General features: G+C 46.4%; 1 protein-coding gene across 1 annotated transcript in view; it reads left to right on the forward strand.

The window, feature by feature from the left end:
* Positions 1-26,326, forward strand: part of LOC311109402 (LIM zinc-binding domain-containing Nebulette-like) — a 113,165-nt gene that overhangs the window by 25,180 nt on the left and 61,659 nt on the right. Inside the window, exon 3 of the mRNA XM_084152264.1 lies at positions 10,431-10,515. Coding sequence (XP_084008390.1) covers positions 10,431-10,515 — 85 coding nt within the window. The remainder of the gene's footprint in view (positions 1-10,430; positions 10,516-26,326) is intronic.

Below are 26,326 nucleotides of genomic sequence, written 5' to 3' on the forward strand. Positions count from 1 at the left end.
CAGCTGTTGTCTTAGCTCTCTCTAATAACACCTGTGATTGCTTTATGCCTCTCTCCCATGTCAATATGCCTTGCTTATTGCTGTCTTGGTTATTTCTTATTGTACTATTTCACTGTAGAGCCCCCAGCCCAGCTCAACCTGCCTTAGACAGCTCCAGGGATGCTATCTCTTTCATCGTTACCCAACGCTTAGGTTTACCTCCACTGTACTCATATCCTTCCATATCCTTGTCTGTACATAATGCCCTGAATCTATTCTACATGCCCGGAAATCTGCCCCTTTTTTTCTCTGTACCCAACGCACTAGAAGACCAGTTCTTAAAGCCTTTAGCCGTATCCTTATTCTACTCCTCCTCTGTTCCTCTGGTGATGTAGAGGTTAACCCAGGCCCTGTAGCCCCCAGTGTCACTCCTACTCCCCAGGCGTTATCATTTGTTGACTTCTGTAACCGTAAAAGCCTTGATTTCTTGCACGTTAACATCCGAAGCCTCCTCCCTAAGTTTGAGTTATTCACTGCGTTAGCACACTCCACCAACCCTGATGTTCTAGCAGTGTCTGAATCCTGGCTTAGGAAGGCCACCAAAAATTCAGACATTTCCATCCCCAACTACAACATTTTCCGTCTCGATAGAATTGCCAAAGGGGGTGGGGTTGCAATCTACTGTAGAGATAGCCTGCAGAGCTCTATCATACTATCCAGGTCTGTGCCCAAACAGTTTGAGCTTCTACTTCTAAAAATGCACCTTTCCAGAAATAAGTCTCTCACTGTTGCCGCTTGCTACAGACCCCCCTCAGCTCCGAGCTGTGCCCTGGACACCATATGTGTACTGATTGCCCCCCATCTATCCTCAGAATTCGTACTGCTTGGTGACCTAAACTGGGATATGCTTAACACCCCGGCCAACCTACAATCTAAACTAGATGCCCTCAATCTCACACAAATTATCAATGAACCTACCAGGTACAACCCAAAATCTGTAAACATGGGCACCCAAATTTACCCTCTAAATACACCTCCGCTGTCTTCAACCAGGATCTCAGCGATCACTGCCTTATTGCCTGCGTCCGTAATGGGTCCGCGGTCAAACGACCACCCCTCATCACTGTCAAACGCTCCCTAAAACACTTTAGCGAGCAGGCCTTTCTAATTGGCCTGGCCCGGGTATCCTGGATGGATATTGACCTCATTCCGTCAGTAGAGGATGCCTGGTTGTTCTTTAAAAGTGCTTTCCTCTCAATCTTAAATAAGCATGCCCCATTCAAAAAATGCAGAACTAAGAACAGATATAGCCCCTGGTTCTCCTCAGACTTGACTGCCCTTGAACAGCACAAAAACATCCTGTGGTGTACTGAATTAGCATCGAACAGCCCCCTGCGATATGCAACTTTTCAGTCAGGAACCAATATACACAATCAGTTAGGAAAGCAAAGGCTAGCTTTTTTAAACAGAAATTTGCATCCTGTAGCACTAACTCCAAAATGTTTTGGGACACTGTAAAGTCCATGGAGAATAAGAGCACCTCCTCCCAACTGCCCACTGCATTGAGGCTAGGAATCACTGTCACCACCGATAAATCTACAATAATCGAGAATTTCAACAAGCATTTTGCTATGGCTGGCCATGCTTTCCACCTGGCTACCACTACCCCGGCCACCAGCTCTGCACCCTCCGCTGCAACTTGCCCATGCCCCCCCCCCCCCCCCCGCTTCTCCTTTACACAAATTCAGACAGCTGATGTTCTGAAAGAGCTGAAAAATCTGGACCCATACAAATCAGCTGGGCTAGACAATCTGGACCCTTTCCTTCTAAAATTAGCCGCCGAAATTGTTGCAACCCCTATTACTAGCCTGTTCAACCTCTCTTTTGTAACGTCTGAGATCCCCAGAGATTGGAAAGCTGCTGCGGTCATCCCCCTCTTCAAAGGGGGTGACACTCTAGATCCAAACTGTTACAGACCTACATCCATCCTGCCCTGCCTTTCGAACGTTTTTGAAGGCCAAGTTAACAAACAGATCACCGACCATTTCGAATCCCACCGTACCTTCTCCGCTATGCAATCCGGTTTCCGAGCTGGTCATGGGTGCACCTCAGCCACGTTCAAGGTCCTAAACGATATTATAACCGTGATCGATAAAAGACAGTACTGCGCAGCCGTCTTCATCGACCTGGCCAAGGCTTTTGATTCTGTCATCCACCGCATTCTTATTGGCAGACTAAATAGCCTTGGTTTCTCAAATGACTGCCTCGCCTGGTTCACCAACTACTTCTCAGATAGAGTTTAATGTGTAAAATCGGAGGGCCTGTTGTCTGGACCTCTGGCAGTCTCTATAGGGGTGCCACAGGGTTCAATTCTCGGGCCGACTCTATTCTCTGTGTATATCAATGATGTAGCTCTTGCTGCTGGTGACGCTCGGATCCACCTCAATGCGGACGACACCATTTTGTATACATCTGACCCTTCATTGGACACTGTGTTAACAAACCTCCAAACGAGCTTCAACGCCATACAACACTCCTTCCGTAGCCTCCAACTGCTCTTAAACACTAGTACAACTAAATGCATGCTCTTCAACCGAACGCTGCTTGCACCCGCCCACCCGACAAGAAACACTACTCTCGGCGGGTCTGACCTAGAGTATATGGACAACTACAAATACCTAGGTGTCTGGTTAGACTGTAAACTCTCCTTCCAGACTCACATTAAGCATCTCCAATCAAAAGTTAGATCTAGAATCAGCTTCCGATTTCGCAACAAAGCCTCCTTCACTCATGCTGCCAAACATGCCCTCGTAAAACTGACTATCCTACCGATCCTTGACTTCGGCGATGTCATTTACAAAATAGCCTCCAACACTCTACTCAGCAAATTGGATGTAGTCTATCACAGTGCCATCCGTTTTGTCACCAAAGCCCCATATACTAGCCACCATTGTGACCTGTACGCTCTTGTTGGCTGGCCCTCACTACATATTCGTCGCCAAACCCACTGGCTCCAGGTCATCTATAAATCACTGCTAGGCAAATCCCCGTCTTATCTTAGCTCACTGGTCACCATAGCAACACCCACCCGTAGTCTGCGCTCCAGCAGGTATATCTCACTGGTCATCCCCAAAGCCAACACCTCCTTTGGCCACCATTCCTTCCAGTTTTCTGCTGCCAATGACTGGAACGAACTGCAAAAATCTCTGAAGCTGGAGACTCTTATCTCCCTCACTAACTTTAGGCGTCAGTTGTCAGAGCAGCTTACTGATCACTGCACCTGTACACAGCCCATCTGTAATTAGCCCATCCAACTACCTCATCCCCATATTGTTATTTATTTTGCTAATTTGCACCCCAGTATCTCTATTTGCACATCATCTTTTGCACATCTATCATTCCAGTGTTAATACGAAATTGTAACTATTTTGCACTATGGCCTATTTATTGCCTTACCTCCATAATATACACTGTATATATATTTTCTGTTGTATTTTTGACTTTATGTTTTGTTTACCCCATATGTAACTCTGTGTTGTTGTTTTTATCGCACTGCTTTGCTTTATCTTGGCCAGGTCGCAGTTGTAAATGACAACTTGTTGTCAACTGGCTTACCTGGTTAAATAATAAATAAAATAAAAAAATAAACTTGGAATGGCTGGGGAGCTTTGTTTTGGTGTTCTGTCCCTTATTGGACAAACTTGGTAAACCTGGCCCTCAACATAACAATTCCTACAATGTACAGAGTAGAATTTAGAAATTCACTGAGTTGGAGCATCCCAAAACAAGGAGCAAATGTACGATTCCTACTGTAATATTCTGTATAGTGAGCATACAGTTGATGTTGAAATCCACCCCAGGGCTATGCTGGGAGGTTTAACTACAAGTCTGAGTGTGGTTGGAACTAGGCGTTTCTTGAGATGCAACATTTTATTACCTTTTCATCTTTGACTGTTTTTATGACACAAGGACACACAAAGCGATGTGTTTGGTTTAACCTACTGCCTTAGATGTTGCCCACTGGGCACACACTGGTTGAATCAACATTGTTTCCACAGCATTTCAATGAAATTATGTTGAACCAACGTGGAATAGACGTTGAATTGACGTCTGTGCCCAGTGGGTGCTGAAGTAAAAACCTTGTTGTGAGTGGATGTGCTTTGTGCTTGTATGTTGCTGTCCGTATATCCAGTTTGTTCCTTAAACAGAGGTGATTTGTGCTCAGCTGCAATCCAGACCATTTTGTTGTGCCAACACGTATTTCTTTGTTCTCCATTCTGCTCCAATAAAGCAATATTATTGGAGAGAAAACAGACATTGTAAGAACCTCAAAGTAAATGAAAACGAGGGACTTTTTAGTGTTTTTTAATGCTGTAGTCCAGGGATAAACAGCTTATTGTAGGCCTACCTCTCATTTTTATTCTGGCCAAGGAAGAGGTACCTTGGCTGCCGAATGAGTGTATGACATCCCACAGAGTGGGCCTTTGTTTCAGGGGATTGGGTTGCGCCGGCCGAACAAAGTGTCCAGGGTTGCCAATGGAGACTGGGTCCACTGAAGTGTAACTCTAGGCCTGGAGAGGGGGGAGGTAGGGACAGAGCCCACTCACACACTCACTCACTTACAATACGCACACACACACACACACACACTGTCCCTCTCTCCTCTCCACAGGGCGTTTAGCTGAACTAGCCCAAGAGACGGTAACCAAAGCCCCACATGAAACCTTTCTCTGAGCCTCTGCTCATGTGACAGAGAGAGAATGCTTGTTTTGAAGGTACTCTAGCTACAAGTTTGTTTTTCCGGAATAGTTCCACTTGGGCCAAGTTGTTTACTGTGGTTTACCTGTCTTTCTTGCCGTCTTCTAGATTCCCCGTGGCAGGGCTATTCAACTCCAGGCCTGAGGGGCCCAAACCTTTCTTGTCAGGGACTGACTCAGACCAGGGACATCAACTGGTGGTAGAAAAGAGAGCCAGCAGAATGTTGACCCTCCGGGCCTGGAGTTGAATAGCCAGGCCCTATGGGGCTTACATCCCAGTAGCTATAGACATGCTACAGGCACCAATGGATAGAACAATACTGAATTCTCATTTGCGGTACCAGTGGTGAAAATGGGAATAGAGGATGGGAATAGAGGATGAGTCAGAGATCTACTTCCTGATCCTCTTGTTCCTGCTCCCCCCGTGTTGTGAAGCTCGTCCCCTAGAGACGGGTTAAGGGATCTCAACAGGTTGTTTACAGGAAGTCATTTCTGTGTGGATAGTGAGGCTACATACTGACAAACCTTATTGGCGTCACCAAAAAAAGTGACAAAGCCTGGGGGGTTTCATTACAACACAAGTTAGCTCTTGCTGAGTGAGTGTTCTGTGCGGTCGTTAAGGTCATACTGAGGTCATTTGATCATGTGATCAGAGGGGTCTAGTATTTTAGACAGGCAGCAGGACAACACATCCACGTTGAGGAAGGCACTCCCATCACATTCTATACTGTGTAAGTAGGAAAAACACAAAAAATGTTTGTTACATACACTGTATATCAGCAGCATCACCCTTTGAGAGAGATGGCAGGGAATGAGTCTGAAAGAGAGTGGGAAGGAGCACCCCTCAAAACGCCTAGAGCTCCGGTTTAAAAGAGTGGTCAAACTGAGCAGCTGAATATCCTCCTATCTTGGTATGAAACCTTGCCATCTGTCCAACACTCCACTCTGTAGCGTCCAGAGTCTGAATGAGTGAGATTCTGGATCCAGAGAGATAAAGTAGTTGGTCCCTTAGTCCTGCAGCCAGGGGGGAATACGGTTAGAAGTGTTCCACAGCAGCAAGCTCTCTTCAGCTGTGGAACTGAATAACAAACAGTAGTCTTTTTTATGATTAATAATGTCAAAGGTATATTATTTCCTTTCTGCTTCAGAATGATATGATCGGTATGTAAGGTTCTGACTAGAACAGCCAGTAGAATGCTAAGCTTTATGACCGAAGCCATTCTGGATATTTGTCGACTGCTGTCTCTGCTTCTGTTCAAGTCAGCACACATTCAAGCCAGTGATCTTATATCAGTTATATACTGAACAAAAATATAAACGCAACATGTAAAGTGTTGGTCCCATGTTTCATGAGCTGAAATCAAAGATCCCAGAAATTTTCCATACGCACAAAAAGCGTATTTCTCGAAAATGTTGTGCACAAATGTATTTACATCCCTGTTAGTGAGTATTTCTCCTATGCCAAGATAATCCATCCACCTGACAGGTGTGGCATATCAAGAAGCTGATTAAACAGCATGATCATTACACAGGTTCACCTTGTGCTGGGGACTATAAAAGGCCACTCTAAAATGTGCAGTTTTGTCACACAACACAATGCCACAGATGTCTCAAGTTTTGAGGGAGCGTGCAATTAGCATGCTGACTGTAGGAATGTCCACCAGAGCTGTTGCCAGATAACTTAATGTTCATTTCTCTACCATAAGCCGCCTCCAACATTGTTTTAGAGGATTTGGCAGTACGTCCAAGCGGCCTCACAACCGCAGACCACATGTAACCACACCAGTCCAGGACCTACAAATCCGGCTTCTTCACCTGCGGGATCGTTTGAGACCAGCCACCCGGACAGCTGATGAAACTGAGAAGTATTTATGTCTGTAATAAAGCCCTTTAGTGGGGAAAAACTAATTCTGATTGGCTGGGCCTGGCTCCCAAGTGGGTGGGCCTATGCCCTTCCAGGCCCACCCATGGCTGCGCCCCTGCCCAGTCATGTGAAATCCATAGAATAGGACCTAATTAATTTATTTCAATTGACTAATTTCCTTATATGAACTGTAACTCAGTAAAATAATTGAAATTGTTGCATGTTGCATTTATATTTCTATTCAGTATATTTTACTCTGATGTCGCAAGACTTTTAGTTGATCATATCTATTTATCTCTTGAGTTTACGAGATCAGGGAGTGTCAGAGTAGAGTTTGTAGTCATGGTAAATGCCAGAAATTAAAACATGCTGATAATGATGCAGGTGGTGTTTTTTTTAACTTTGTGGTCTGAAGATTCTACATCTTTTTCATTTCCCTCCTGAGATAATCTCGCCTGGCCTACATACACACAACAGTGTTGCTTGGTATATCCTTGAATCAGAGTTCAACATTTGGTGTTTGGTAGGGTCTCTCTCTCTCTCTCTCTCTCTCTCTCTCTCTCTCTCTCTCTCTCTCTCTACCCCTAATCTCCCTCAGTCACTTTCTCAGTCATATACAACTATCATCTGATCTCTCTCACTATCTGTCCCTCTCTTCCCGCTCTATCTCTACCACCCCATCCCCACCCCTCTCATTCATCCTCTTTCTCAGTGCTCTGTCCATCTTTCTCTATCTCCCTCCCCTCTCCCTGCTTTGAAGTTCTCTCTAGACTCCCATGTGTGCAGGTGGTGAGTTTTGCCAGCTCCCCCTGGCATCCTCATTCACAGCACGACCATGTGCTCAACCACTTCATCCCTCCATTCTTCCCTCCTCTATTCCTCTGTCCCTCTATTCCTCTATTCCTCTGTCCCTCTATTCCTCTATTCCTCTGTCCCTCTATTCCTCTATTCCTCTGTCCCTCTATTAATCTGTCCCTCTATTACTCTATCCCTCTATTCCTCTATTCCTCTGTCCCTCTATTCCTCTATTCCTCTGTCCCTCTATTCCTCTATTCCTCTGTCCCTCTATTCCTCTATTCCTCTGTCCCTCTATTAATCTGTCCCTCTATTACTCTATCCCTCTATTCCTCTATTCCTCTGTCCCTCAATTATCCTGTCCCTCTATTCCTCTGTCCCTCTATTCCTCTATTCCTATGTCCCTCTATTCCTCTATTCCTCTGTCCCTCAATTCCTCTATACCTCTGTCCCTCTATTCCTCTGTCCCTCTATTCCTCTATTCCTCTATTCCTCTGTCCCTCTATTCCTCTGTCCCTGTATTCCTCTGTCCCTCTATTCATCTGTCCCTCTATTCCTCTGTCCCTTTATTCCTCTATTCCTCTATTCCTCTGTCCCTCTATTCCTCTGTCCCTCTATTCCTCTGTCCCTCTATTCCTCTGTCCCTTTATTCCCCTATTCCTCTATTCATCTGTCCCTCTATTCCTCTGTCCCTCTATTAATCTGTCCCTCTATTCCTCTATCCCTCTGTCCCTTTATTCCTCTATTCCTCTATTCCTCTATTCCTCTGTCCCTCTATTCCTCTATCCCTCTGTCCCTTTATTCCTCTATTCCTCTATTCCTCTATTCCTCTGTCCCTCTATTCCTCTGTCCCTCTATTCCTCTATTCATCTGTCCCTCTATTCCTCTGTCCCTTTATTCCTATATTCCTCTGTCCCTCTATTCCTCTGTCCCTCTATTCCTCTGTCCCTCTATGCCTCTGTCCCTTTATTCCTTTATTCCTCTATTCCTCTGTCCCTCTATTCCTCTGTCCCTCTATTCCTCTGTCCCTTTATTCCGTTATTCCTCTATTCCTCTGTCCCTCTATTCCTCTGTCCCTCTATTTCTCTATTCCTCTGTCCCTCTATTCCTCTGTCCCTTTATTCCTCTATTCCTCTATTCCTCCAAACACACAAGGGCCCTACTGCCCTTCATCCCCCTCTCAAACACAGACACAGACACACAGACACAGACACAGACACAAAGACACACAGACACACAGACACATACACACAGACACACAGACACACAGACACAGACACACGTACACACAGACACACGGACACAGACACACAGACACAGACATACAGACACAGACACACAGACACAGACATACAGACTCAGACACAAACACACAGACACACAGACACACAGACATACAGACTCAGACACAGACACACAGACTCAGACACACAGACACATACTCAGACTCAGACACACAGGCACACAGACACACAGACACAGACACACAGACTCAGACACAGACACACAGACTCAGACACAGACACACAGACACAGACACACAGACTCAGACACAGACACACATACTCAGACACAGACACACAGACACATACACACAGACACACAGACACAAGTACACACAGACACACGGACACAGACACACAGACACAGACATACAGACACAGACACAGACACATAGACTCAGACACAGACACACAGACACAGACACACAGACTCAGACACACAGACACACAGACATAGACACACAGACTCAGACACACAGACACACAGACACAGACACAGACACAGACACTCAGACACAGTCACTCCAGCACCCTCTGGGAATGAATAGATAGTTTAAGTGGGATTTCCATTAAACCTATTCAACCAAATACGTTTTCTTTACATTTGCATTATACATTTGTTTTACAATAAGCTTTATTGAACCAATTTGTACTTACATGGACCAACTTCAAATTTTTTATGAACCAAACTTGCAATCTTGAAGTGCAAGAAGACTGATATTTGTGTGTGTGTGTGTGTGTGTAGTTTGCTTATTAGAATTTTGTCCTTCCATCATTCATATCAAAAGGCTGTGGGAAGGAGCCGGCCGCGACCGGGAGACCCATGGGGCGGCGCACAATTGGCCCAGCGTCGTCCAGGGTAGGGGAGGGAATGGCCGGCAGGGATGTAGAGCATGGCGTTTGCAACGCTAGGGTTGTGGGTTCGATTCCCACGGGGGGCCAGTATGAAAAATAAAAAGATAATGTAAGTCGCTCTGGATAAGAGCGTCTGCTAAATGACGTAAATGTAAAAAAAATGTAAATGTAAATGTAAGAACCTAGAGGGTTTCCCAGGTAACAGGGATATGTTTGTCACTGTTGTTCAGTTCATTCAATGGCTCCTTTGTCAATGTTGTCTGTTTTACGAGATTAACGTCATTGGGTCATATCTGAACTTTCCTGAGGTTTTGTTTAGTCCTTTTCAATAGGCCATTGTTTTAGGAAGTTTCACCGGCACCTATTACGTTTCATTCCCATTTTGTTCTCAACACAGTGCTTGGGTTTTTTTTACTTTTGCGGGTTGTTCCATGGGAGCATTTTTGATCATTGTTTCTAAAAGTTGGCCATATGCCAATAGGGCTCAGTTGTTGTCATTTTTTGGTCTGACGAGCTATAGATGATTGTGAATAACCAAAATGTAAGAGACACCCTTGCACTCAATAGACATGACACCTTAACTCTTGGGAATCAATTAGGTGACTTCCTACTTGAATATCAGGACGGTAAACATTAAATTGCCTCCATTCTTTGCCATTAGATTATAAGAGCGAATAATGTATGCAGATGCAGAGGTGAGGAAAAGTCTTACCTTAGCAGTAATTTGTTTTCATAATTTGGTGTTGCTCTTACTTTTTAGGGCTTTATGATCCACTTTGGGTACGAATTGTACAGTTCTCTGTAAAAAATAATAAATGATGACGATGATAACATTCTCTCTCTCTCTCTCTCTCTCTCTCTCTCTCTCTCTCTCTCTCTCTCTCTCTCTCTCTCCAGGCATTACCCAAAGCAGTCCTTCACCATTGTGACTGACACCCCAGAGAACCTGAGGCTGAGACATCAGAGTGAGTTACAGAGCCAGGTGAGACGCCCTCCATTTTGGTACATGTCGTCAAATGCACATCACTTTGAGGTGCTGGGCTGGAAACATTATGTAATAATGAAGGAACTAGAGGATCCAGACTTTGTCATCATAGAAGTGTAATATGTGCAGGTGTAGGATCTTAATTTGATCACTCTTTTGTTGCTGAGAATGTTCCTGCAGATGAGCTTGGTGATTTGCATAAATTCACTGAAAACCCACACTAACACACGGTTACAGTGCATTCGGAAAGTATTCAGACCCCTTGACTTTTTCCACATTTTGTTACGTTACAGCCTTATTCTAAAATTGATTAAATAGTTTTTTCCCTCTTCAATCTACATACAATACCCCATAATGTCAAAGCAAAAACAGGTTTTTATAATTTTTTGCAAATGTATTACAAATAAAAAACGGAAATATCACATTTACCTACAGTGAGGGAAAAAAGTATTTGATCCCCTGCTGATTTGGTACGTTTGCCCACTGACAAAGAAATGATCAGTCTATAATTTTAATGGTAGGTTTATTTGAACCGTGAGAGACAGAATAACAACAAAAGAATCCAGAAAAACGCATGTCAAAAATGTTATAAATTGATTTGCATTTTAATGAGGGAAATAAGTATTTGACCCCTCTGCAAAACATGACTTACTACTTAGTGGCAAAACCCTTGTTGGAAATCACAGAGGTCAGACGTTTCTTGTAGTTGGCCACCAGGTTTGCACACATCTCAGGAGGGATTTTGTCCCACTCCTCTTTGCAGATCTTCTCCAAGTCATTAAGGTTTCGAGGCTGACGTTTGTCAACTCAAACCTTCAGCTCCCTCCACAGATTTTCTATGGGATTAAAGGTCTGGAGACTGGCTAGGCCACTCCAGGACCTTAATGTGCTTCTTCCTGAGCCACTCCTTTGTTGCCTTGGCCGTATGTTTTGGGTCATTGTCATGCTGGAATACCCATCCACAACCCATTTTCAATGCCCTGGCTGAGGGAAGGAGGTTCTCACCCAAATTTGACGGTACATGGCCCTGTCCATCATCCCTTTGATGCAGTGAAGTTGTCCTGTCCCCTTAGCAGAAAAACAACCCCAAAGCATAATGTTTCCACCTCCATGTATGACGGTGGGGATGGTGTTCTTGGGGTCATAGGCAGCATTCCTCCTCCTCCAAACACGGCGAGTTGAGTTGATGCCAAAGAGCTCCATTTTGGTCTCATCTGACCACAACACTTTCACCCAGTTCTCCTCTGAATCATTCAGATGTTCATTGGCAAACTTCAGACGGGCATGCATATGTGCTTTCTTGAGCAGGGGGACCTTGCGGGCGCTGCAGGATTTCAGTCCTTCACGGCGTAGTGTGTTACCAATTGTTTTCTTGGTGACTATGGTCCCAGCTGCCTTGAGATCATTGACAAGATCCTTCCGTGTAGTTCTGGGCTGATTCCTCACCGTTCTCATGATCATTGCAACTCCACGAGGTGAGATCTTGCATGGAGCCCCAGGCCGAGGGAGATTGACAGTTATTTTGTGTTTCTTCCATTTGCGAATAATCGCACCAACTGTTGTCACCTTCTCACCAAGCTGCTTGGCGATGGTCTTGTAGCCCATTCCAGCCTTGTGTAGCACTACAATCTTGTCCCTGACATCCTTGGATAGCTCTTTGGTCTTGGCCATGGTGGAGAGTTTGGAATCTGATTGATTGATTGCTTCTGTGGACAGGTGTCTTTTATACAGGTAACAAGCTGAGATTAGGAGCACTCCCTTTAAGAGTGTGCTCCTAATCTCAGCTTGTTACCTGTATAAAAGACACCTGGGAGCCAGAAATCTTTCTGATTGAGAGGGGGTCAAATACTTATTTCCCTCATTAAAATGCAAATACATTTATAACATTTTTTATATGCGTTTTTCTGGATTTCTTTGTTGTTATTCTGTCTCTCACTGTTCAAATAAAGCTACCATTAAAATTATAGACTGATCGTTTCTTTGTCAGTGGGCAAACGTACAAAATCAGCATTGGATCAAATACTTTTTTCCCTCACTGTAAGTATTCAGACCCTTTTTTCAAGTCTCTCCAGAGATGTTCGATCGGGTTCAAGTCCGGGCTCTGTCTGGGACATTCAAGGACATTCAGAGACATGTCCTGAAGCCACTCCTGCGTTGTCTTGGCTGTGTGCTTAGGGTCATTGTCCTGTTGGAAGGTGAACCTTTGCACCAGTCTGAGGTCCTGAGCACTCTAGAGCAGGTCTCCATCAAGGATCTCTCTGTACTTTTCTCTGTTAATCTTTCCCTCGATCTTGACTAGTCTCCCAGTCCTTGCCACTGAAAAACTTCCCCACAGCATGATGCTGCCAACACCATGCTTCACCATAGGGATGGTGCCAGGTTTTCTCCAGACTTGACGCTTGGCATTCAGGCCAAAGAGTTCAATCTTGGTTTCATCAGACCAGAGAATCTTGTTTCTCATGGTCTGAGAGTCATTAGGTGCCTTTTGGCAAACTCCAAGCGGGCTGTCATGTGCCTTTTACTGAAGAGTGCCTTCCGTCTGGCCACTCTACCAAAAGGCTTGATTGATGGAGTGCTGCAGAGATGGTTGTCCTTCTGGAAGGTTCTCCCATCTCCACAGAGGAACTCTGGAGCTCTGTCAGAGTGACCATTGGGTTCTTGGTCACCTTCCTGACCAAGGCCCTTCTCCCCCAATTGCTCAGTTTGGCCGGGAAGCCAGCTCTATGAAGAGTCTTGGTGGTTCCAAACTTCTTCCATTTAATAATGATGGAGGCCACTGTGTTCTTGGGGACCTTCAATGCTGCAGAAATTTTTTGGTACCCTTCCCCAAATCTGTGCCTCAACACAATCCTGTCTCGGAGCTCTACGGACAATTCCCTCGACCTCATGGCTTGGTTTTTGCTCTGACATGCACTGTCAACTGTGGGACCTTATATAGACAGGTGTGTGCCTTTCCAAATCATGTCTATTCAATTGAATTTACCACAGGTGGACTCTAATCAAGTTGTAGAAACATCTCAAGGATGATCAATGGAAACAGGATGCACCTGAGCTCAATTTTGAGTCTCATAGCAAAGGGTCTGAATACTTATGTAAAAAAGGTATTTCTGTTGTTTATTTTTAATACATTTTCAAACATTTCTAAAAACTTGTTTTTGCTTTGTCATTATGGGGTATTGTGTGTAGATTAATGAGGGGAAACAAATATTTAATACATTTTAGAATATGGCTGTAACGTAACAAAATGTGGAAAAAGTCAAGGGGTCTGAATACTTTCCGAATAGACTGTATATTAACAGTATTTCACATTTCATGTAGCCTACTTTTGGCCAGCTAATAGCCTAACCACCGATCAAGAAATGTTATGCACTAAACATTAAAATCCTGTTGTGCTGTGACAACATAGGTCAAATTAAGATCCTACATCTGTAGCCAGTGAAAAGCCACACCTATGTGTTGTTCCTTTGCTATCCCTCCCTTTCTCCCTGTATTTGGCTGTCAGGGACATGCAGCCACAGCCCATCTGTCAGGGACATGCAGCCACAGCCCATCTGTCAGGGACATGCATCCACAGCCCATCTGTCAGGGACATGCAGCCACAGTCCATCTGTCAGGGACATGCAGCCACAGCCCATCTGTCAGGGACATGCAGCCACAGCCCATCTGTCAGGGACATGCAGACACAGCCCATCTGCCAGGGACATGCAGCCACAGCCCATCTGTCAGGGACATGCAGACACAGCCCATCTGTCAGGGACATGCAGCCACAGCCCATCTGTCAGGGACATGCAGCCACAGCCCATCTGTCAGGGACATGCAGCCACAGCCCATCTGTCAGGGACATGCAGCCATAGCCCATCTGTCAGGGACATGCAGCCACAGCCCATCTGTCAGGGACATGCAGCCACAGCCAATCTGTCAGGGACATGCAGCCACAGCCAATCTGTCAGGGACATGCAGCCACAGCCCATCTGTCAGAGACATGCAGCCACAGCCCATCTGTCAGAGACAGACAGACACACACACACATACACACACACACACACACACACACACACACACACATACACACACACAAACACACACACACACACACACACACACACACACACACACACACACACACACACACACACACACACACACACACACACACACACACACACACACACTGGGTGTCCACATGCTGGCCCTTTGGACAGCACACAGCCTAGTGGAAGAGACAGGAACATCAAAGAGAGTGAGGAGGAGGAGGAGGAGGAGGAGGAGGAGGAGGAGGAGGAGGAGGAGTGCTGCATAGAGGACGAGAGCTCACTCACAGAATCTGTCTGGTTTGGTTTACCCTGAATCTCTGGTCTACAGAGAGCTGTATTTCTTTCATTCTACAGTCATAGACACTGTGGATCCTCAAAATGCATCCAACTTGTGCCTGGAGACATGGATAGCTAGCTTTACATGTATTCATTCACCTTTAAGTTTCGTCATTGAGCACAAGCAAGGCTCTCAGGGATTCATCTGTAATGATAAGCTTCTGACTGTCAGAATCATCAAGGCACTCTCATCATCCGCTTCACACAGATTATGGGATTGTATCACTTTTATTAATCATCAGTGGCTTCCATTCCCCCACTCTCACATGGGCTCATGTATCCATAGCCGCTGATCAAATTATGTCATCTATAGCTGCAGATGATGATTGTTAGTTAATAATACGTACAAAAGCTGAAGAACATAAACACATCCAGGAACTTGTTTGCAGGTGCTGGAATGAACTCATGAAAAATAAAAATGAAAATGCTGCACACTGCTGTTCATGCTCCAATGTGATTTTATTGATACAATATTTCGGCCCTTAGGTTTTTATCATTGATTTATACAATGAGTGGGTCTAATCCTGAATGCTGATTGGTTAAAACCGTATTCCAGCCAGTGTCTATTCCACAAGTTACCACCGGCTAAATCTATGACTTTAAAATGCCTATTTACTCTGTTCCAGCTGACTGCGCAATCCACTGTCTCATCAGCCCAGCCAGGCAATTTATAAACTTGATCTCCACTATAAAAAGCATCTAGACATTATCTCACATTTCTTTTAGACTAACATTTAGTTTTTAACAGCGGAGATTTGTATAAACCTTGCTGTCTGTCTCTCCGCCATTTGCAACATTGTTTTAATATTCAAATTCGATTTCCAGCTGTCCCATAGTAATGAATGTGTCGGGAGTCGGGACAAGACAGACAGGCCATCAGCGTTTCTCAGCCAGTCAAAACGAAACGAAACGAAACGAAGTGCAGCTAGTTTGCAGTCTTTCCAGCTTCAGTTTGAAGTGATTGTGTTCGCTGTGTTGTTGGCTAGCTCGCAAACAACAGTGTCCTGATGAGAGAGCACATTTTCTATGCCAAGTGAAATCGCACATCATTAGCTCATTGTTATGGATGTGTCCAAATAAATGTCACTAGAAAACATTTGATGTGACTGTAAGTTAGCCGTAGTTGGCTAGCTAGTAAGCAAGGGAAAAGAACGTTGCCAGCCAGTATGGCAATGGAACATTTATAACGAACGACTGGGTTTTGTCCGTAGATACAGAACAAAAAGACTGAACGACTGGGTCGCTGGCAACCGAACCGATAGGACGAACGACCAGCCGGCTTGGGTAGCAACCCTAGATTTGTGTTTTTATGGAAAATATGTAAATCATTGGTAGCCCGTTGTATAAAAGTGATAATGCCCTCAAAGCCGGTGTTTGGAGAATATATTGGATATATTGAAAATATTGGCACAACATTATCACTTAAATGGATGCCTGATGAAGACCAAAGGGTCAAAACATTGTATCAATTAAATAACCTGGGAGCATGAACAGTAGGACCTTACTAATATGTGCCATTTAGCAGAGGCTTTTATCCTTACCGTCTTATAGTGCATGCATACATTTTGGTATAGGTGGCCCAGAGGGAATCTAACCCACAACCCTGACGTTGCAATTACCATGCATCTGAGCCATACACAGCCGCTTCACTATATGTCAACATTCATCCAACTTTATCAGTGGATCAGGGTTTACAATGTGGTGCACACACACACACACACACACACACACACATACACTGTAACAACCAGTGGATGGGAAAATACAGTCTTGTCTCTGCTTCGCAAACAAGCAATTCATTCTTTGGCCTGTTTTTTGGAGCGCATTCTCAAAGGCGGCGGCACGTCAGTAATGAGGTTATTTAAGCTTGAGGTAACTAATCTGAGGGGCCAATAGGGCTCTGGCTCCGCTGGAGATTTCCCTGAGTAACCTATGGTTCTATTTACATGGTCCCAAAGTCTAAAGAAGTAGGATCAAGTGTTGAAAATATAAAGTTGAAGGAAGAAGTATCTCTTTTACCCTTCTGCTTCTAGCTATAGAGGGGCATACTGTATACACATCTAGTTTTATACATCACATTCTAATCTTTTAATGTCATTTCGAACTAAGCCAACATTTTGTCGCTGGATACACCTGGTTCTTTTCACTGTTAAAGGATAAAGGAATTCCGATCTCCTTACATATTTGTATTATTTTTGTATGCCAGGAATAGGAACAGAAGCAGAGAGCATGAAGTGTGTAGGGCTCACAGGGGATTGAACCAGGATCCCAGCCACTACAGTTGAAGTCGGAAGTTTACATACACTTAGGTTGGAGTCATTAAAACTCGTTTTTCAACCACTCCACAAATTTCTTGTTAACAAACTATAGTTTTGGCAAGTCGGTTAGGACATCTACTTTGTGCATGACACAAGTAATTTTTCCAGCAATTGTTTACAGACAGATTATTTCACTTATAATTCACTGTATCACAATTCCAGTGGGTCAGAAGTTTACATACACTAAGTTGATGGTGCCTTTAAAAAGCTTGGAAAATTCCAGAAAATGATGTCATGGCTTTAGAAGCTTCTGATAGGCTAATTGACATCATTTGAGTCAATTGGAGGTGTACCTGTGGATGTATTTCAAGGCCTACCTTCAACCTCAGTGCCTCTTTGCTTGACATCATGGGAAAATCAAAAGAAATCAACCAAGACCTAAGAAAAACATTGTAGACCTCCACAAGTCTGGTTCATCCTTGGGAGCAATTTCCAAACGCCTGAAGGTACCGCGTTCATCTGTACAAACAATAGTACGCAAGTATAAACACCATGGGACTACGCAGCCGTCATACCGCTCAGGAAGGAGACGCGTTCTGTCTCCTAGAGATGAATGTAATTTGGTGCAAAAAGTGCAAATCAATCCCAGAACAACAGCAAAGGACCTTGTGAAGATGCTGGAGGAAACAGGTACAAAAGTATCTATATTCACAGTAAAACGAGTCCTATATCGACATAACCTGAAAGGCCGCTCAGCAAGGAAGAAGCCACTGCTCCAAAACCGCCATAAAAAACCCAGACTACGGTTTGCAACTGCACATGGGGACAAAGATTGTACTTTTTGGAGAAATGTCCTCTGGTCTGATGAAACAAAAATAGAACTGTTTGGCCATAATGACCATCGTTATATTTGGAGGAAAAAGGGGGAAACTTGCAGGCCGAAGAACACCATCCCAACCGTGAAGCATGGGGGTGGCAGCATCATGCTGTGGGGGTGCTTTGCTGCAGGAGGGACTGGTGCATTTCACAAAATAGATGGCATCATGAGGAAGGAAAATCATGTGGATATATTGAAGCAACTCCTCAAGACATCAGTCAGGAAGTTAAAGCTTGGTCGCAAATGGGTCTTCCAAATGGACAATGACCCCAAGCATTCTTTCAAAGTTGTGGCAAAATGGCTTAAGGATAACAAAGTCAAGGTATTGGAGTGGCCATCACAAAGCCCTGACCTCAATCCTATAGAAAATGTGTGGGCAGAAACCTACAAGGCCTACAAACCTGACTCAGTTACACCAGCTCTGTCAGGAGGAATGGGCCAAAATTCACAGAACGTATTGTGGGAAGCTTGTGGAAGGCTACCCTAAACATTTGACCCAAGTTAAACAATTTAAAGGCAACGCTACCAAATACTAATTGAGTGTATGTAAACTTCTGACCCACTGGGAATGTAATGAAATAAATAAAAGCTGAAATAAATCATTCTCTCTGCTATTATTCTGACATTTCACATTCTTAAAATAAAGTGGTGATCCTAACTGACCTAAGACAGGGACTTTTTACTAGGATTAAATGTCAGGAATTGTGAAAAACTTAGTTTAAATGTATTTGGCTAAGGTGTATGTAAACTTCCGACTTCAATCAATCTTCTTCTATCCATAGGTTTTCTTAACCTTCATTTGGTGACAAACATTTGGTATAATATTTTCTGTAACTTGGGCCTACATTAGAACATCAGACAGCCCATTAAGGGAGGGTGGGGATATTATGTAGTATAGAGGACTTAAGAACAAGCGCTTGTCTTCTGTGTCAGGGCGACAGTCATACAGCACTCACTCCCTCTAAGCTAGGCTTTCTGGGTGTGACCGTTAGCTGACTGTTAGCTTTTAGCCTGAAACTAGACACAACATGTCAGCTTGAACAGCCTTTCTGGTGGAACTCTCTTTCTGGTGGAACTCCCATGCCCAATAGTGTCCCGCTCTTATTATGTCATCTTTCACGCTTGAGTTCTCTTGTTTCTTTTTCTCCTTTGACCATAATAAGCATGTGACTGATAAATGTAGCCTCAGCAATAATGCAGACATACAAAATGGACCACATTTTGGGGCATGTCTGGCCAATGAAAATGTTCATAACACATACTATAATTCACCAAAACAGCCTGTTCTGTGGTGCATCACTGGGGCCAAGCTTCCTGCCATCCAGGACTTCTATACCAGGCGGTGTCAGAGGAAGGCCCTAAAAATTGCCAGACTCCAACCACCCTAGTCATAGACTGTTCTCTCTGCTACCGCACGGCGAGAGGTTCCGGAGCGCCAAGTCTAGGTCCAAAAGGCTCCTTAACAGCTTCTACCCTTAAGCCATATTTACATTTACGTTTACATTTATGTCATTTAGCAGACGCTCTTATCCAGAGCGACTTACAAATAGGTGCATTCATCTTATAGCCAGTGGGATAACCACTTTACAAAGTTTTTTTTTTTTTTTTTTTTTTTGGGTGGGGGGGGGTTGGGGTAAGGGGGGGGTAGAAGGATTACTTTATCCTATCCCAGGTATTCCTTAAAGAGGTGGGGTTTCAAATGTCTCCGGAAGGTGGTGAGTGACTCCGCTGTCCTGGCGTCGTGAGGGAGCTTGTTCCACCATTGGGGTGCCAGAGCAGCGAACAGTTTTGACTGGGCTGAGCATGAACTATGTTTCCGCAGAGGTAGGGGAGCCAGCAGGCCAGAGGTGGATGAACGCAATGCCCTCGTTTGGATGTAGGGACTGATCAGAGCCTGAAGGTACGGAGGTGCCGTTCCCCTCACAGCTCCGTAGGCAAGCACCATGGTCTTGTAGCAGATGCGAGCTTCAACTGGAAGCCAGTGGAGTGTGTGGAGGAGCGGGGTGACGTGAGAGAACTTGGGAAGGTTGAACACCAGACGGGCTGCGGCATTCTGGATGAGTTGTAGGGGTTTAATGGCACAGGCAGGGAGCCCAGCCAACAGCGAGTTGCAGTAATCCAGACGGGAGATGACAAGTGCCTGGATTAGGACCTGTGCCGCTTCCTGTGTAAGGCAGGGTCGTACTCTCTGAATGTTGTAGAGCATGAACCTACAGGATCGGGTCACCGCCTTGATGTTAGCGGAGAACGACAGGGTGTTGTCCAGGGTCACGCCAAGGCTCTTCGCACTCTGGGAGGAGGACACAATGGAGTTGTCAACCGTGATGGCGAGATCATGGAACAGGCAGTCCTTCCCCGGGAGGAAGAGCAGCTCCGTCTTGCCAAGGTTCAGCTTGAGGTGGTGATCCGTCATCCATACTGATATGTCTGCCAGACATGCAGAGATGCGATTCGCCACCTGGTTATCAGAAGGGGGAAAGGAGAAGATTAGTTGTGTGTCGTCAGCGTAGCAATGATAGGAGATCACTGCTGAACAGTTATTCAAATGCCTACCCGGACTATTTGCATTAAACCCCCCCTTTTTTACGCTGCTGCTACTCGCGGTTTATTATCTATGCATAGTCACTTTACCCATACCTACATGTACATATTACCTCAATTACCTCGATTAACTTGTACCCCTGCACATTGACTCAATACTGGTACCCCTTTATATACAGTTGATGTCACGTTCGCTTACAGACGGGACGGACCAAGGCGCAGCGTGATATGCATACATGTTTATTTATACTGAATAAACACCATGACAAAACAACAAATGAAACGAAACGTGAAGTCCAAGGTAGGCAAACAACATACCACACACGGAACAAGATCCCACAACCCACTAGTGCCAATAGGCTACCTAAGTATGGTCCCCAATCAGAGACAACGAGCGACAGCTGCCACTGATTGGGAACCACACCGGCCAACATAGATCTAGACGATCTAGATCTAACCTAGAAAATACAACATAGAACATACTACACAGAAAATACACACCCTGACTCAACAAATACGAGTCCCCAGAGTCAGGGCGTGACAGTACCCCCCCCCCCCCCCCCCCCCCAAAGGTGCGGACTCCGACCGCACAACATAAACATAACAGGGTAGGGGCCGGGTGGGCATTCCGCCTCGGAGGCGGATCCGGCTCCGGGCGTGACGACCTCTTACTCTCCGCCTCCCTGTTACGCCCCTGGTCTGGTCTGGACCTCGGCGCGCTGCTTCCCCTCTCCTTCCTCCCACGATGTACCAAGCCCTGTCTGGACCCTGGTGTGGGAGACCCCGAACCTGGAGAGGGGCTGATGTCTGGGTCTGGACTGGAACCGCTGACTGGAGCTGGACCCGACGACGGTGGAGCGAACTGCTCTGGCTCCGGAGTGGAGCCGCTGACCGGAGCTGAATCAGGCACCGGTGGAGCGGACTGCTCTGGCTCCGGAGTAGAGCCGCTGACCGGAGCTGGACTGGACCCCGGTGGAGCGGATTGCTCTCGCCAGCCCGGCGAGGGGCAGGAACAGGCCGGGCCGGGCTGGCGACGCGCACCACTGGCTTGGTGCGAGGAGCAGGAACAGGCCGGGCCGGGCTGGCGATGCGCACCACTGGCTTGGTGCGAGGGGCAGGAACAGGCCGGACCGGGCTGGCGACGCGCACTACTGGCTTGGTGCGAGTGGCAGGAACAGGCCGGACCGGGCTGGCGACGCGCACCACTGGCTTGGTGCGAGGGGCAGGAACAGGCCGGACCGGGCTGGCGATGCGCACCACTGGCTTGGTGCGAGGGGCAGGAACAGGCCGGACCGGGCTGGCGACGCGCACCACTGGCTTTGTGCGAGGGGCAGGAACAGACCGGGCTGGCGACGCGCACCACTGGCTTGGTGCGAGGGTCAGGAACAGGCCGGACCGGGCTGGCGACGCGCACCACTGGCTTGGTGCGAGGGACAGGAACAGGCCGGACCGGGCTGGCGACGCGCACCACTGGCTTGATGCGAGGGACAGCAACAGACCGGACCGGGCTGGCGACGCGCACCACTGGCTTGGTGCGAGGGGCAGGAACAGGCCGGACCGGGCTGGCGACGCGCACCACTGGCTTGGTGCGAGGAGCGGGACTGGGTTCCTTTATTAACCCCCGCTCCTTCTGCTGCCTAACCAGCTCCTCTCGCCGTGCCTCTACACTTTCCTTCTCCCTTTTAGCCTCCTGTAGCGCCTCCCTCTGACCGAATAACTCCTGCTCCCTCTGAACCAATAGCCCCCGTAACATGGTGGCCTCCTCTCCTAAGCTGCAGACCCGCCCTTTAACGGCCTCCTGCTGCCTCGTCGTCCACACCGTGTGCCCCCCAAAAGATTTTTCTTGGGGTTGCCTCTCGGGTCTCCGTCGTTTCTCAACGAGCAACAGCTGCCTCTGATTGGGAACCACACCGGCCAACATAGATCTAGACGATCTAGATCTAACCTAGAAAATACAACATAGAACATACTACACAGAAAATACACACCCTGACTCAACAAATACGAGTCCCCAGAGTCAGGGCGTGACAGTTGAAGTCGGAAGTTTACATACACATTTACATTTACGTCATTTAGCAGACGCTCTTATCAAGAGCGACTTACAAATTGGTGCATTCAACTTATGATAGCCAGTGGGACAACCACTTTTTTTTAGGGGGGGGTGGGGGAGGGGGGGGGTAGAAGGATTACTTTTATACTATTCCAGGTATTCCATAAAGAGGTAGGGTTTCAAGTGTCTCCGGAAGGTGGTCAGTGACTCTGCTGTCCTGGCATCGTGGGGGAGCTTGTTCCACCATTGGGGTGCCAGAGCAGCGAATAGCTTTGACTGGGCTGAGCAGAAACTGGGCTTCCGTAGAGGTAGGGGGGCTAGAAGGCCAGAGGTGGATGAACGTAGTGCCCTCGTTTGGGTGTAGGGTCTGATCAGAGCCTGAAGGTAAGGAGGTGCCGTTCCCCTCACAGCTCCGTAGGCAAGCACCATGGTCTTGTAGTAGATGCGAGCCTCAACTGGAAGCCAGTGGAGTGTGCGGAGGAGCGGGGTGACATGAGAGAACTGGGGAAGGTTGAACACCAGACGGGCTGCAGCGTTCTAGATAAGTTGTAGGGGTTTAATGGCACAGGCAGGGAGCCCAGCCAACAGCGAGTTGCAGTAATCCAGACGGGAGATGACAAGTGCCTGGATTAGGACATGTGCCGCTTTCTGTGTAAGGTAGGGTTGTACTCTGCGAATGTTGTAGAGCATGAACCTGCAGGATCGGGTCACCGCTTTGATGTTAGCGGAGAACGACAGCGTGTTGTCCAGGGTCACGCCAAGGTTCTTTGCACTCTGGGAGGAGGACACAATGGAGTTGTCAACCGTGATGGCGAGATCATGGAGCGGGCAGTCCTTCCCCGGGAGGAAGAGCAGCTCTGTCTTGCCGAGGTTCAGCTTGAGGTGGTGATCCGACATTCATACTGATATGTCTGCCAGACATGCAGAGATGCGATTCGCCACCTGGTTATCAGAAGGGGGAAAGGATAAGAGCAGAGGAGAGAGAGTTATCTTTAGCTGTGCGGAGAGCCTTCGTGACACAGAGAAGAGCAGTCTCAGTTGAATGACCAGTCTTGAAACCTGACTGGTTTGGATCAAGAAGGTCATTCTGAGAGAGATAGCAGGAGAGTTGGCTAGAGACGGCACGCTCAAGAGTTTTGGAGAGAAAAGAAAGAAGGGATACTGGTCTGTAGTTGTTGACATCGGAGGGATCGAGTGTAGGTTTTTTGAGGAGGGGTGCAACTCTTGCTCGCTTGAAGATGGAAGGGACATGGCCAGCGGTCAAGGATGAGTTGATGAGCGAGGTGAGGTAATGGAGAAGGTCTCCGGAAATGGTCTGGAGAAGAGAGGAGGGGATAGGGTCAAGCGGGCAGGTTGTTGGGTGGCCGGCCATCACAAGTCGCTAGATTTCATCTGGAGAGAGAGGGGAGAAAGAAGTCAAAGCATAGGGTAGGGCAGTGTGAGCAGGACCAGCGGTGTCATTTGACTTAATAAATGAGGATCAGATGTCGTCAACCTTCTTTTCAAAATGGTTGATGAAGTCATCCACAGAGAGGGAGGAGGGAGGGGGAGGAGAAGGAGGATTCAGCAGGGAGGAGAAGGTGGCAAAGAGCTTCCTAGGGTTAGAGGCAGAGGCTTGAAATTTAGAGTGATAGAAAGTGGCTTTAGCAGCAGAAACAGAGGAAGAGAATGTAGAGAGGAGGGAGTGAAAAGATGACAGGTCCGCAGGGAGTCTAGTTTTCCCCCATTTCCGCTCGGCTGCCCGAAGCCCTGTTCTGTGAGCTCGCAATGAGTCGTCAAGCCACGGAGCAGGAGGAGGAGAGCGAGAGAGGAAAGGATACAAAGTAGTGGTCGGAGACTTGGAGGGGAGTTGCAGTGAGATTAGTAGAAGAACAGCATCTAGATGATGAGGTCAAGCGTATTGCCTGCCTTGTGAGTAGGGGGGGACAGTGAGAGGGTGAGATCAAAAGAGGAAAGGAGTGGAAAGAAGGTGGCAGAGAGAAATGAGTCAAAGGCAGACGTAGGGAGGTTAAAGTCACCCAGAACTGTGAGGGGTGAGCCATCCTCAGGAAAGGAACTTATCAAGGCGGCAAGCTCATGGGCGATAAATGATAAGGATGTTAAGCTTGAATGGGCTAGTGACTGGGACAGCATGGAATTCAAATGAGGAGATAGACAGATGGGTCAGGGGGAAAAGAGAGAATGTCCACTTGGGAGAGATGAGGATTCCTGTGCCACCGCCGCGCTGAACAGATGCTCTCGGGGTATGCGAGAACACATGATCAGACGAGGAAGGAGCAGTAGGAGTAGCAGTGTTTTCTGTGGTAATCCATGTTTCCGTCAGCACCAAGAAGTCGAGGGACTGGAGGGTAGCATAGGCTGAGATGAATTCTGCCTTGTTGGCCGCAGAACGGCAATTCCAGAGGCTGCCGCAGACCTGGAACTCCTCGTGGGTCGTGCGCGCAGGGACCACCAGATTAGAGTGGCAGCAGCCACGTGGTGTGAAGCGTTTGTATGGCCTGTGCAGAGAGGAGAGAACTTTGATAGACAGACACATAGTTGACAGGCTACAGAAAGGCTACAATAAAATGCTTTTCGCACCAAAGTACGTTCATCTCTAGGAGACAGAACGCGTCTCCTTCCTGAGCGGTATGACAGCTGCGTGGTCCCATTGTGTTAATACTTGCGTACTATTGTTTGTACAGATGAACTTGGCTGATTTCTTTTGATTTTTCCATGATGTCAAGCAAAGAGGCACTGAGTTTGAAGGTAGGCCTTGAAATACATCCACAGGTACACCTCCAATTGACTCAAATGATGTAAATTAGCCTATCAGAAGCTTCTAAAGCCATGACATCATTTTCTGGAATTTTCCAAGCTGTTTAAAGGCTTAGTTTACGTAAACTTCTGACTTCAACTCTATAGTCTCGTTATTGTTATTTTATTGTGTTACTTTTTTTTACTTTAGTTTATTTTGTAAATATTTTCTTAACCCTTATTTTTCTTAAAACTGCATTGTTTGTTAAGGGCTTGTAAGTAAGCATTTCACGGTAAGGTCTACGCCTGTTGTATTCGGCGCATGTGACAAATACAATTTGATTTGATTTGATTTGATTTGACACTGTTTATTGTATGAAGATCTACAATAATCGAACACTCTAGTGACTCACTGACAGACTAGCGCGTGCATATTGTTGTGTGTGTGTGTGTGTGTGTGTGTGTGTGTGTGTGTGTGTGTGTGTGTGTGTTTGGTAGCATGTTTCGGCAGCAGATTATTGGCTTACTGGAGGGGAGGGACAGAAGGACTCACACACACACACACACACACACACACACACACACAGAGATGTCCACTAAGTGGTTTCCAGAAGGAGTCAGGCTATGTCCTAGGCCAGGGAGAGGGGCATCACACACACACACACACACACACACAAACATTAATACATGGAATACAGAGGTCAATCAATCACTCCAGTCTCTCACTGACAGAACTAGCTCTTGCACATTGAGTGTTCATCTGTAATTGGTTTATCCTCATGTGTGTTTGGTCCTATGAGTGTGTCTGTTGAATACGCTAATTTCTCTCTCCATGTGAGGAGACACTGTCCTGGCATCAGTGCGTTCATGCCTGATGTACTTTCAGCTTTTGTCCATTAACAATACTGCCTCTCTGTCCCCTAGCTGGCTGAGTGACTCTGATACAGTCACTGAGCTCATATTGGCCCCTGCTCAT

This window comes from Coregonus lavaretus (genome assembly GCF_964263955.1).
Source record: "Coregonus lavaretus genome assembly, chromosome: 34".
NCBI lineage: Eukaryota > Metazoa > Chordata > Actinopteri > Salmoniformes > Salmonidae > Coregonus > Coregonus lavaretus.